At 41.4% G+C, this 14,221-nt stretch overlaps 1 protein-coding gene and 2 non-coding genes across 4 annotated transcripts in view; 1 reads left to right on the top strand and 2 right to left on the bottom strand.

Annotated features, from left to right (window-relative positions):
• EVA1A (eva-1 homolog A, regulator of programmed cell death) overlaps positions 1–14,221 on the top strand; it is a 168,583-nt gene that overhangs the window by 15,356 nt on the left and 139,006 nt on the right. The window contains exons 1-2 of one of the 2 annotated variants that reach the window (XM_017947669.3): positions 1,576–3,917; positions 9,637–9,781. In XM_017947669.3, the coding sequence (XP_017803158.2) occupies positions 9,727–9,781 (55 nt within the window). In that variant the 5' untranslated portion in view covers positions 1,576–3,917; positions 9,637–9,726. Of the gene's footprint in view, positions 1–1,575; positions 3,918–9,636; positions 9,782–14,221 lie in introns of those variants that run through there. The other variant, XM_017947670.3, reaches the window with a different exon arrangement.
• On the bottom strand, positions 5,947–6,052 carry LOC116270450. The gene has a single exon (XR_004178484.1). It is a non-coding gene; the product is annotated as a small nucleolar RNA U13 (small nucleolar RNA).
• Positions 13,003–13,217, bottom strand: LOC116270470. Its single transcript, XR_004178497.1, has one exon. It is a non-coding gene; the product is annotated as a small nucleolar RNA U3 (small nucleolar RNA).

The raw sequence follows: 14,221 nt of genomic DNA, 5'->3' as shown, positions 1-14,221 counted from the left end.
GTGATGGGTTTGAACATCCTCCTTTAGCTCAGAGAAGTTTGTTATTACTGATCTTCTGCAGCTTACTTCTGTCAACTCATCAAAGTCATTCTCTGTCCAGCTTTATTCCATTGCTATCGAGGAACTGTGTTCCTTTGGAGGAGAAGAGGTGCTCTGATCTTTGGAATTTTCAGCTTTTCTGTTTTGTTTTCTCCCCATCTTTGTGGTTTGATCTACCTTTGGTCTTTGATGATGGTGACCTAGAGATGGGGTTTTGGTATGGATGTCCTTTATATTTGTTAGTTTTCCTTCTAACAGTCAGGACCCTCAGCTGCAGGTTTGTTGGAGTTTGCTGGAGGTCCACTCCACACCGTTTGCCTGGGTATCACCAGTGTAGGCTGCAGAACAGCAAATATTGCAGAACAGCAAATGTTGCTGCCTGATCCTTTCTCTGGAAACTTCATCTCAGAGGGTAACCCAGCTGTATGAGGTGTCAGTCAGCCCCTACTGGGAGGTGTCTCCCAGTTAGGCTACTCGGGGGTCAAGGTCCACTTGAGGAGGCAGTCTGTCTGTTTTCAGATCTCAGACTCCATGCTGGGAGAACCACTACTCTCTTCAAAGCTGTTAGATAGGGACGTTTAAGTCTGCAGAAGTTTCTGCTGCCTTTTGTTCAGCTATGCCCTGCCCCCAGAGGTGGCGTCTACAGAGGCAGGCAGGCCTCCTTGAGCTGTGGTGGGCTCCACCCAGTTTGACCTTCCTGGATGCTTTATTTACCTACTCAAGTCTCAGCAATGGCAGACGCCCCTCCACCAGCCTCACTGCCGCCTTACAGTTTGATCTCAGACTGCCATGCTAGCAGTGAGCCAGGCTCCTTGGGTGTAGGACCCTCTGAGCCAGGTGCAGGATATACTGTCTTGGTGTGCCGTTTGCTAAGATTGTTGGAGAAGCACAGTATTAGGATGGGAGAGCCCCAATTTTCCAGGTACTGTCTGTCACAGCTTCCCTTGGCTAGGAAAGGGAATTCCCCAACCCCTTGCGCTTCCCAGGTGAGGTGATGCCCTGGCCTGCTTCGGTTCACACTCTGTAGGCTGCACCCACTGTCCAACAAGCACCAGTGAGATGAACCCGGTACCTCATTTGGAAATGCAGAAATCACCTGTCTTCTGCATCACTCACGCTGGGAGCTGTAGACTGCAGCTGTTCCTATTTGGCCATCTTGGAACCCTCTCAATATACTGATCTTTTTTCTTTTTGTTATACACCCAGCTGAAGGATTGTGGGATTTTATGATAGTTCTGTTTTTAGTTTGTTGAGGAACCTGCATACTGTTCTCCACAGTGCTGTACTACCCACCAACAGCACTAGTATTCCCTTTTTCTCTGCATCCTCACCAGCATCCATTATTTTGGTCTATTTTTGGTCTTTTTGATAATAAGCATTCTAACTGAGGTGAGATGATATCTCATTGTGGTTTTGATTTACATTTTTCTGATGAATGGTGTTGTTGAGCATTTTTTCATATATTTTTTGGCCATTTGTGTATATTATTTGAGGAATGTCTATGCACGTCTTTTGCCCATTTTAAATTTGGATTATTTGTGGGTTTTTTGCTATTGACTTGTGTTCCTGTTTTCTCTAATTCTGTAGGTTGTCTCTTCACTTTGTTAATTGTATCCTTTGCTATGCAGAAGTGTTTTCGTTTGATGTAATCCCGTTTGCCTATATTTGTTTTTATTGCCTTGCTTTTGAGGTCTTAACCAAAAAATCTTTGCCCAGACCGATGTCCTGTAGTGTTTCCCCAATGTTTACTTCTAGTAGTTTTATAGTTTCAGATCTTACATATAAGTTGTCAATCCATTTTGAGTTGATTTTTGTACATGGTAAAAGATGGGGACCCACTGTAGCTTTTCTATAGGGTCCCTTTAGAGTATTTCCTTCTACAATTGAATGCCTGGCACCGCCCACCCAAGATGATAAGCTGGAGAAGAAACATTGGAGCATAAATAGAAAGTTTTGATATGCCACCATATTTTGCTTAGTAACCCAATTCTTATTAAGACTATATCACTACTTAGTTAAGCCTTACCACCATGTTGTAGGCTATGTTATTCTGGAATGACCAGAAAACTGAGGATTACAGAAGAGCAATGACTTGGCAAAGGTCATACAGTACGTGTGTTGGGTGTTCCACATAGTCAGCAGATAAATAACATTTACCTACTATAAGCTAGTCACAAAGGTGGACAAAGAGAAATAATTTTCTCTGAAGACAACATTATAATACAAAATGATAATTGCTGGGAGGGTGTGTGTTCTGTGGGCTGCCATAGCACGTGAGAATGCATTTTGCCCAGGCAAGGTCAGTTGGGAAAGTTTCTCAGAAGAAAGGAGATTTGAGGATATAATACTGTATACTGTATATAACCATGGAAGCAAGAAGAGGTTAAGATTAATCAGAAGAAATTAGAGAATGATATCCTCCCCTCTCGCCCCATGCATGAGACTCTGGTTAGAAGACAGATGTAGAATATTGTGTTATCCTGGAGTCTTCATTATGTTGGACAACAAATTTTGTAGAAAGCTGAAGGTTACTACTTTGAACAATATACATATATTTTTAAACCAGCAGCAAATACTTAAAAATGCATGTCAGATATCCTTATTACCAAAACAGATCCTTATAATTTTCCCTAGATTGTTCCTCCTCCTGGTTCTCAGTTTCATGAAATAGCAAATCAGACTCCCTGACCACCCTCCCAAATGGAATCCCCTGTTATTCCTGTTTTCTATTTTCACAGTATTTAGCGCACATGATATATTTTCAGTGGTTTGTTTGCTGCTTTTTCATTTTCCTCCCTTACTCAACTGTAAGTCTTAAAGTCAGGAATCCAGCTTGGTTTATTTGTTTGCATTTTACCTGAGCAGAAAATGAGGGTGGGAGGTGGACTGGGTTTAGGGAATGAAGGAATTTGGAAGTCGTAATAATGAGTGTAAGCTTCTTCCGGAGGGCACTGAGGAGTGTCAGATAATTTTTTTAAAAAGAATGACAAGGCCAGGCTTCCATCTCAGAAAGTTTCCTGTCACTGCAGAATGGAGAATGAGCTGGAGCTGCAGCTTAGGGAGCTGATTTAAGAGGTAGAGGCAGTGATCCCTGCAAGATGTGACAGTGCTCTGGATTCCTGTGCCTGGGGCTGAATGAGAAGTGGTAGTACGAGTAGGCATTGAGGACAGGGAATTAACAAGCCCTGGTGATTGACAGGTTATGGGGGAAGCCCCTGGACTCCTTCCTGGGAATTCGGTGGATGGTGGTATTTCTGCTGAGATAGGGGATGGGAGAAGGAGCAGATTTGTGAGAACAGACTGCGTGTGTGCTGGAAACACTGAGCTTAGGGTGCATGTCTGTCACACGCAAGGAAAGAAGTCCACTAAAGGGCTGGAAGTGAACCTGAAGTTGAGACAGACCTGGGCAAGAGAGGCAACAAGTGGAGCCATCTGGTTGAGGCAACCCAGGAGGGGCTGCGTGTGAGACAGGAAAGGGTCAGGACAGAGCCCTGGAGCACAGCAACTTCAAAGGTATATGTGGTTGAAATGAGCAGCAGGGATGCAGAGAAGGAGCCATCTGAAAGGGAGTCGAAGGGAATCAGGAAGGCAGCGAGCTGATGAAAGCAAGGTGGTAGGAGAGGGCTGGCTGACAGCCAAAGATGTCCTGAGATGCCCAGGCAGAGGAAGCTGAAAACTGGCCTTTGAATATATAATTGTTCCCTTCCACATCACTCCTTGAACTGTATGGGGCCACTTGTATGCAAATTTTCTTCTCCCTCTGCCACCCCTGTGACAGCAATACTAACCCCTCCGCTTCCTCCATCTCCTCAGCCTACTCCACGTGAAGACGATGAGGATGAAGACCTTTATAATGATCCATTTCCACTTAATGAATTGTAAATATATTTTCTCTTCCTTATGATTTTCTTAATCACATTTTCTTTTCTCTAGCTTACTTTAATGTAAGAATGCCATATATAATACCAATAACATATGAAATATGTGTTAATTAACTGTTTATGTTATCAGTAAGATTCTTAGTAAAGTTTCTGGGGAGTCAAAAGTTGTACACAGATTTTCTTTTTTTCTTTCTTTCTTTTTTTTTTTTTGAGATGGAGTTTCACTCCTGTTGCCCAAGCTGGAGTGCAATGGCACGATCTCGGCTCACCACAACTTCCATGTCCTCCCGGGTTCAAGCGATTCTCCTGCCTCAGCCTCCCAAGTAGCTGGGATTACAGGCATGCGCCGCCACACCCGGCTAATTTTGTATTTTTAGTAGAGACTTGGTTTCTCCGTGTTGGTCAGGCTGGTCTCGAACTGCTGACCTCAGGTGATCTGCCCACCTTGGCCTCCCAAAGTGCTGGGATTACAGGAGTGAGCCACCATGCCCTGCCTATACACAGACTTTCAACTGTGTGGGAGGGGGTTGGTGTCCCAACCCCCATATTATTCAAGGTCAACTGTAGTGCCAGAGACTTGAATGATATCATTAGTGTGAGAACTGTTTAGTTTTTAGTGTTGGAACTGTTTGGTTTCCATTTATTGCCAGTTTTTATGTATTTATTTACTACCTTTACTTTTTAGGGGGGGCACAGGAGTTGAGGAATAAAACATTGACTACGGATGTTACAGAGTAACTTGCTGAGATAGAAGTTCATTGGTTTTAGCATTCTCTAAGCTGACCCCTAGGCAGGTCTCCTTCGAGTTTCTAAAAATGTGAGTTGGTGGGTTCCTCCTTCCTACCCACCCGCTAACCCAAGTCCAGAGCTTATGAATTTTAGGACCCTGAGAAGATAATGCTTTTCCCTAAGAAGAAAAGATAGAGGTCAATGTTTAGAGAAGGCAAGGTTGAAGCCCCTGGACCTAGGAAAATCAGCAGCTTTAGCTGCCACTAAAGAATGAGGGATGGGGGATGAGGAATGCACAGTGTGTGGACAGAGACCTATGCCCACTACCAGGCATATGCGAGGCTACATGGGGAACTCACTGCAGATGCCAACCATGGAAAGAGATGGCTGCAGGGCACATCCTCAGTCTAAGCAGGAGAATTATTTTTACTAGAAAATTGAATTTTGCTGAGAGCTGAGGAATACAAGCTTGAGAAATAAAGTATTTTTAAAATCTGAAATGAACTATTAAATGTAATGACTTAGAATCCCATTTTTTTTCTTTTGTTTAGAGAAATGTATCAGTGGTTTTTAATCAGGGCTACCAAGAGAATCTTGGAAGGAAATAACAGTTTGTTAGAAAAGAATACTTTCTAATTTTGTAATCATAGCAACTGATTTGCTATTATAAAAGTAACACATAATTGAAGGAACTGGGATTTGATGTTACCCTACTTAAAAGTAAGTTAGCATCTTGTTTCATGAACATTGGTAGAAGACATAGACTCTTGGGTCGGAGACAAGCACTTTATTATTCATGACGTAACATGAGCATCAGTATGTTTGCAAAGGTTCTCCTTGTCCCCAAGTCCCAGATGGGTGACACCACAGGCCCAGATGAATGGTGCACACATAGTAGGTTTATTTCGCAGAAAAGGAGCACTGAGCTTAAGGAATACGCTGCTTTTATAGGAAGCAATAAATACACCTGTTCTTTGTTTCAAGTGACACAACCTCATCCTTCATGGTTGGCCACAGCAAAGCCACACCTGAGAAGTGTCCTGGGTAAAGAGGGCAGCGGGCCTTGCATTCTTGGTATACCCAGCAATACGTGTGGGAGCTCAAAAAACAAACAAATAATATTTACTATAGGAAATGTGCATTATAATAACAATAACAAAACCCACTTACTACTTATATTATCCAGAAACTACAAATGGTTAATTTAGTCCTACAAACTAGATCCAGAGTTGAGAGAAGCTTATGGGCAGCTGCTGGAGTTACACTTGAAGTTCAGGTGATAATATTATTTTTTTCATGTCAAATGAGTAAGGTGTCAATGTTGTAATAAGGTTAGAGGGAGGCACATCTCACACAGGAGTGGGAAAACCCAGTCATCCTCATGCTTATGATCATAAAAGGATCTAGGTGATAATATTTATGAAGCAAATATTCCTGTTAGGAAAGCTGAAGTTCATCAAATACCTTTGAGCTCACTACTTGGGGTTGGGATTAGTCTTTCAGGTTGAAGTCACTAAGGAACCCATGGTTCATTTCCTTAAATTTCAAGGACTGTCCTGATGTCTCAGAGATAGCACTGTCTGTGAATACGGTGAGGGCTTCCTTGCATAGGCAGTCTAAGATTGTCTGCTTCTAAACTCTTGCCTCTTCCCAAGCATGTAGTGAAATCTGAGCCAGTCACAACAAAACGGGTTAGAATAAGTCTTGATTACCACAGCAGGCAGGCTATCCACCTTCTTCTTCTTCTTCTTCTTTTTTTTTTTTTTTTTTTTGACGGAGTCTTGTTCTGTCCCCCAGGCTGGAGTGCAGTGGAATAATCACAGCTCACTACAACCTCTGCCTCCCAGGCTCAAGGGATTCTGCCATCTCAGCCTGCTGTGTAGCTGGGACTATAGGCACCTGCCACCTTGCCTGACTAATTTTTGTATTTTGATAAGAGATAGGATTTTGCCATGTTGGCAAGGCTGGTCTCAAACTCCTGCCCTCAAATGATCCACCTGCTTCGGCCTCCCAAAGTGCTGAGATTACAGGCGTAAGCCACTGCGCCTGGCCTCTACCTTCAATTCTGAGCTCAGAAAACTCCCTGTTCCTCAAGCTTTGAGGCCTATTTACTTTGCTTCATCATGTATTCATTATTAACCCTTCCTTCATCCTGTTTAGTAAATATATATTGAGTTACTACTAGACCGGGAGCTCCGCGAAGCAAGGAGGGCACATTCTTTCTGCCCTCGGGACACCAAAGCCAGGGAAATCTCATCCAAGCATTTTTTTGGATGAACTCTGGAATATTGTATGGAAACAAACCAAGTGTTTGCTATGCTGTTAGTCGACTAAAATATGTAATTTGTGTGTGTGTGTGTTTTAAAAAAAATGGCCAAACAAAACCCTATATTACCATTCAAAATTAAATTTTGAATTTAAAGCAGGAAAAATCATTGCTTGATCTGTGTAGAATTCTTGAACATGCTTATATCCCTTGAAATTATTAGCAAAGATGCACTCGTGATTTTAAAAATGTAACAAAAAATGAACAAATTATACAAGAAAACATCAACAGATCTCTTGATAGTCTTTTTAAAAAGGATTAAAAGGTCCAGATTGAACAACTAACTAAAACTTAGATCTTAGAAGTTAATGACTTAGGTTGTATTCTCTGCCTTTCACTTGCCCAAAGGAAAAAGAGAACAGTACTTAGGTGACAGCCCAGGCTAGCCATGTGCGTGCTCTCAGCATTAACGCTGAGGTATGATTATTAACGCTGTTGGTACGAGTGAGCTGCAGGTCCAGAAATACCTCTCCAGTAACACACTTTGGAAATAATCCCTCACAGGGTAGCCATGTCACTTATATTAGTTGTAAAACACACCACTCACTTTTTGCTAGTGATAAAGTGATTACTTCATTGACGTTTTGGAAAACTGCAGCAACATACTGTCTTAGCAAATGCTTTGAAACAACAAGTTGTTTTTACTTTTAGAGAAGAGTGTTTTGAACACTATTGATTAGTATTTATTTAAGAAAGTTTTATGGGCATGGTGGCTCATGCCTGTAATCCCAGCACTTTGGGAGGTCAAGGCATGAGGATTGCTTGAACCCAGGAGTTGGAGACCAGCCTGGGCAACATAGAAAGACTCCTATCTCTACAAATCATTTTTAAAAAATTAGCTGTGTGTGGTGGCGTGTGCCTGTGATCCCAACTACTCAGGAGGCTGAGGCAGGAGCATTGCCTGAAGCTGGGAGTTTGAGGCTGCAGTGAGCCATGATTGTGCCACTGCACTCAAGCCTGGGTGACAGAGAGAGACCCTGTCTCAAAACGAACAAACAAAAATAGCCGATTACTAGCCACTAGATTTTAGCCAATAGCACTAACATTCCTTAGGCCAGCTTATCAAAAAAGATATGAAATGCTGGCGATTGTAGGGACCAAATTTTGTAGTGAATAAGCCTTTGATGTGGCAGAAATCTAAACAGTATTCGATTGAGGCTACGCCCTACCCTTGCCTCTACTGACGAGACAAAAGCTGAGGGCTCCAGTCTGATGGGCCTTGGTACCCAGCCAACCAAGGGAGTGCGTTCAGGTCAAGGGCATGCTCAAGAGAACTCTCTGTGTTAGCTATTATTAATGGTTCCCAATTTATAGGAGAAACATTAGTTTAATAACTTGTCCGAGGTCACTTTGCTCAGCTAAATGAGTGATGAGTGTTTGATTCAAACCAGGCCTATCAAATCCCTACATCTGTGCTTTTCAGGGCCGGGAAGAGGAAAAGTTTGCTAAGGCAGAAATCAGAGGGTGGAACAACAATCCTTACCTCTTCCCTCCCCAGCCAGAGCAGCTCTGGCTGAGATCACATTTGAAGAAATCCTTTTGCTGTTAAGAAGAAAATAAGGAAAACAAAAAAAAAAAAGGAAAGAAAAGAAAAATTCCAGCCTTGCACTAGTCTGAGATATTTTGAGGCTGAATTAAATAAAACAAGATGTTAATTTATTATCAAAATTCTTAGCCTATAACAGTAGTTCTCAAATCTTGTGAACTTAAGAATCTGCTTGAGTGCTTGTTTAACCTGGAGAGTCTTAAGCTCCACCCTCAGAGATTGGATTGAATAGGTCTGGTTTGGGGTAAAGCACAGGAATTTGCAATTTTCACAGGTGTCCCAGGAGCATTGGATACAGGTGGTTACAGAACTACACTTTGAAAAACTGAACAAAGATGTTTTGAAAATAAAAAGAAAAATGTAGGCAGAGAGTGCCAGAAGTGATTTGATCTCACCCATTTGGCATAAGTGCTACTCCCTTTGGAAAGCCCTCTGTGAATGACTCAGCAAGGCCTGTCTTAAATCGTGAATCTGTTCCCTGGTTTGACATTGGAGAGAGAGTAGTTAATGTCATGGAAAGGAGAAAGTGAGTCTTAGGACTCAGTCCTTAGCCTGTAAGGGAGACTACCAAACAGGGAAAAAGAAGGAAAAGCTCAGGAGTGCTCCAAAGCCAACAGAAGAATATGTGAGCACAAACAAAAGAAATGAACAGAGCAATTTTCCTCCTGAACGATATTGAGTAGAATTTCTTAGGAGGGCAGAGGCAGGGGCCACACTGCTACCCATTAAATCATGGCCTGACAGCCAGTCACAGCCAGTCCCTTTCAGCCAAGAGCAATGTTCTGAGAACCCTTCCCACTTGGACTCAACATCACATCCCTGGCAAGGCTTCAGGACAAGAATATGAGCTCCAGGAAGCATCAATGATGGGGTTAGTGGCAGCCCAGATTTTTGTTGCAGAAGGAGCTAGATGCAGTAGTCTGTAGGTAGGGAGAGGGCGAAGTTGAATTTGCTGAGGATTTCATATAACACTGAAAAGATCATAATCCATATCAAGTTCATGTCCTTGATGACATTAAGTGAGATCCCATAGTTGTGGCCACCCATGCACATGTGATAGAACTTGATGATAAGTTAGTTTCACTGTCTTTCCTACTCCCTGCTATTTTCCCCAGGAAAGACATGGATTATGAAGGCTCCAGCATTACTGAATTTGTACTCGGTTTGCCGAGGTTTGGCTCAGCTCCGCATCAGGGAGGGCCCATATGGAGACTCAAGATCAGCCTGGACTCTCCGCATGCTGGATTCTCAAGGTCCCAGGTAAGCTGCCCTGGGGTACCATGGCTGGCTTAGGAACCAGGGGTCTGTGTGTGTTGCTGGAGCATTTCCCTCAGATGCTACTAATCCATGTGAACAGGTAGTCCATGAGTGGTTTCTAAGCCTGCCTGTTCCCTATCTCTCGTGTGTGAATTTTTTCCATACCTGTTTCTTACATGTGCAGAGACTCTTGGTTTGCTGGGCATCCCCATACAATCTCCCCACAGTGACCTCAAATTCACAATGTTCTAAACTACATTAACATTTCCTACCTAAGCAGACCTGCTCTGTATTTCTATCTTGGATGAAACAGCCACCCAGCTGCACATACCATATCCTCGGGAATCTTCATTGACTCCTCCCTCTTGTTTACCCTGATCATCCAACTGAGACCAAGCCCTGTGGAGACTACCCCATAAATAATTCTTCAACCCATTCTCTCCCCTGGAGCCTTTGCCACTGCTCTGGTTCAGTCTTCATTTTTCCAGTAGATTTGCAAATGCTTCCTTACCAATCTCTCTTCTGGGGTTTCTCAAATAATGTGTTCTTGGCATTTTCAGAAGGACAATTGTACATTTGTGCAAAATTTTTCGGACAGAGTCTCCCTCTGTGGAGGCTGGAATGCAATGTGCAATAGCGCAATCTGTCACCCAGCCTGGAGCAACCTCTGCCCACCAGGTTCAAGCAATTCTTGTGCCCTAGCCTCCCAAGTAGCTGGGACTACAGGCGTGTGCCATCATGCCCAGCTAATTTTTGTATTTTTAGTAGTGATGGGGTTTCACCATGTTGGTCAGGCTGGTTTTGAACTCCTGACCTCAAGCAATCCACCCACCATGGCCTCCCAAAGTGCTGGGGTTACAGGCATGAGCCACCGTGCCCTGGCCCCATATGATTTTTTTGCATCTGTGGCCTGAATGCTGGAAATGTGGATAGTACCTTTTAATTGTAGGAACCAACCTCTCCTTCGGTGAGTGGTGCTAGAAAGGAGTTAAGTTCTGGTCAGGGACTCAGGGATGTGAAAGGACAAATTAGAGTCACAGGAGCCGTTGGGGTGATCTGAGCAAAATCTGAAGGCAGGAGCCTGTGCTTTGTGTGGGGCTTCTATACCCTCCTAGGGTAGGAATGCAGCTCCCCTAGGGAGCTTTGATGCAGCACACATTGTATCTTTACCCCATGCCATGTCCTCCTTCAATTGTGTCTTCTATCACCTTTATTTTCTACTAATTCTACACAGTACCTCTAGGAGACTGATTTCACTTGTTACATCCTCCAAATATCATGTAAATGCCAATTTCTCCCAAACTTGCATATCTACTTCAAGGTATCTCTTCTCAGGGCTAGGCACAGTGGCTCATGCCTGTAATTCTAGCACTTTGGGAGACCAAGGCAAGAGGATCCTTTGAGGCCAGGAGTTTGAGACCAGCCTGGGAAATATAGCGAGACCCTGCCTCTACAAAAATAAAAGAAAAAAAATAGCCAGTTGTAGTGGTGCATGCCTTTAGTCCTTGCTTATCAGGAGCCTGAGGTGGGAGAATCACTTGAGCCCAAGAGTTTGAGGCTGCAGTCAGCTGTGATCGTGCCACTGCACTCCAGCCTGGGTAACAGAGTGAGAACATGTTTCTAAAAAAATAAAAATTTAAGCTGGGCATGGTGGCTCACACCTGTAATCCCAGCACTTTGGGAGGCTGAGGCGGGTGGATCACTTGAGGTCAGGAGTTCAAGACCAGCCTTGCCAACATGGTGAAACCCCATTTCTACTAAAAATACAAAAAATTAGCCAGGTGTGGTGACACATGCCTGTAATCCCAGCTACTCGGGAGGCTGAGACATGAGAATCATTTGAACCTGGGAGGCGGAGGTTGCAGTGAGCCAAGATCACACCACCATACACCAGCCTTGGTGACAGAGGGAGACTGTGTCTTGAAACTTTTTTTAAAATAAAAATAAAGATTTAAAAAATAAAAAATTAGATATTTCTTCTCAGCTCAAGACCTTTGAATATATTAAAAATTTAGTATGTGACAAAACTGCCTATTCAAATCAGTACAGAAAGGTAAACTATTAAGCAAGTAGTGTTTATGCACTCAGGAAAAAAGTTAAGGTAGATCCTTGAACCATTTATAGAAACATATACTTGATTGTTGAATAAACATAAACATAAAATAATAGAAAAAATATAAAAGGTACGTAAAGTCTTCTTAAAACATAAATTTAAAGAAACATGAAAGAAGAGATTGATAAACCTGGTTATATCAATATTGATAACTTCTGAATATCACATCATAAACAAAATTAAAGACTAGGCTGGTCCAACCAAGAATTAATATCCAGAATATACAAAGACCTGTATGCAAAAAAGAAAAACATGCACAATTCAGTATTGAACTGCATACATATATTAATATTTGCAGAAGAAAATAATATGAATGACCATGAAATATAATAATTTCAATCTAGTTAGTAATAAGGGGAATTAAATTAGAGCAGTAATAAGATATTGTTTCTTCTGTCCAGGTTGAAAGAGAGAAAGAGTGAGACTGACAGAAAGAGGCAGAGAGAAAGAACGGAAGTGGGGACCAGATATTTACTCCACACACAGTTGACAGCGGGTATAAAATCTCAGTGGTGAATTGAAAGAAATTTTGGTAGTAGCTTAGAATTTAAAATATAGATACTCTTTGACCCAGCAGTTCCACATCTTATTTACTTGCAAGGAAAACTCATGGATATGCAGAAAACATACAACGATGTTCATTGCAAACACTGCTTGTTCTAGCAAAGAATTGAAAGAACTGAGAGAAAACCAATGGTTAAATATACTATGGCACATCACTGGCTAAATAAATATACTATAACTTATTCATATCTTAAGATACTATATAGAAGATAAAAACTAATTAGATACATATGTACTGATGTGGATGTTTAGTGAGAAGACATGTTTAAAATTAAAATAGTATCATATATTGTTATATAAAAATAAGCAAAGAACTAACTGCTTTACTTGACAAAGGACATTTTTGGTAAAGGGTGAGCAAACCAAGAAAGAGATACACCTTCAATTTATCTTTTCGAGAGTTTTGTTGCCAAATGCATCTTGAGTATTGCCACAAGAAAACTGAAATAAAGAAGATACTAGATGTTACCCTTTTCCTTTATGGAAAAGTGAAAGGAACAATCCCTGAGAGTGAAGAACAAAATACAAGCAATTACATCAGAAAGGAACCCTGCAGCTTGTGTTCTCTCTCTCTCTTATCCTTGCCCAAGGAGCAGAGCAGTCATCGACAGCAAGCAGTGGCTACCACCAGGTGGCACCACCTACCTGCCAACTTCTTGCTCAGGAGAGCTACTGCAGCTTTTCATTGAGTTTCTCCTCACTCTGTTCAGAAACATTTCTCTAGTAACCTACTGTAGAATTGATCCCCAAACGTATAAAGATCTGCCCTCTGCCTTACTTGGCACTAGGAATTTTATTCCTATTTTGTTGATGGACAGATTTCTCCCACCTCCATCCCTACAACCAATATATATATTTTAAAAATGCATAATTACATATATAATAAATATAGTATGTGTATATAATATATAATTACATAAATTATATAACATATACATCTAAACATATACATATATACACATATGTGTATGTGTATATATTATATATAGTATCTATATGTTATATACATATATAATATGCATGCATATATACATATATAATTACATTTCACAAATTTAGCATATATCATATATAATATGTAATATATTTAATTATATTTTATATGTGTATATATGCATGTAATTATATTATATATGTATATATAATTTATATTTTATATACAAATTATATGTACATATATTATATATATATATAATTCCATTCTACAAATTTAACAAATGCCTTGGGCTCTTAAGTATTATTTCTTGGCTGGGCATGGTGGCTCGCACCTGCAATCCCAGCCCTTTTGGGAGAATTGCTTGAGGCCAGGTGTTTGAGGCCAGTCTGGGCAACATAGCAAGAACCTGCCTCTACAAATGTTTCTTTAATTAAAAAAAATTTTTTTTGAGTTTAAGTCACAAAGTTCCTAATTAGCATAGCATCCTCCAACTGACAGTCAAAGCCATCACTATCCACCTGACAGCACTCCCCTAATGCTTTCAGGACATTACTCCCTGCTCTGTAGCTCTCAGCACACAGGACCCAGGTCCCCAGTTGGTGTAGGGCTCTTCTCTGTGGTGAGGAGATACTAGAAAGATGATGTTTTCTCCTCAGAAACAAACCATGTATGTCTTGCTCAAGTGTAGATTGGAGGTTATTTCTAATTCTCCTTTGTGTCAGGAGTTCAGTGCCACTGAAAATTTTTAATGCTCAAAATGGCAAAAATTACATCCTATCATGTTCCCTTGGATATCCAAATGTACATGATGAGTTGGCAGTTGATTGAA

This window comes from Papio anubis, chromosome 14 (genome assembly GCF_008728515.1).
Source record: "Papio anubis isolate 15944 chromosome 14, Panubis1.0, whole genome shotgun sequence".
Taxonomy (NCBI): Eukaryota; Metazoa; Chordata; class Mammalia; order Primates; family Cercopithecidae; genus Papio; species Papio anubis.
Note: the sequence above shows the minus strand (reverse complement) of the source record. Positions and strands in the feature narration are given on the sequence as shown.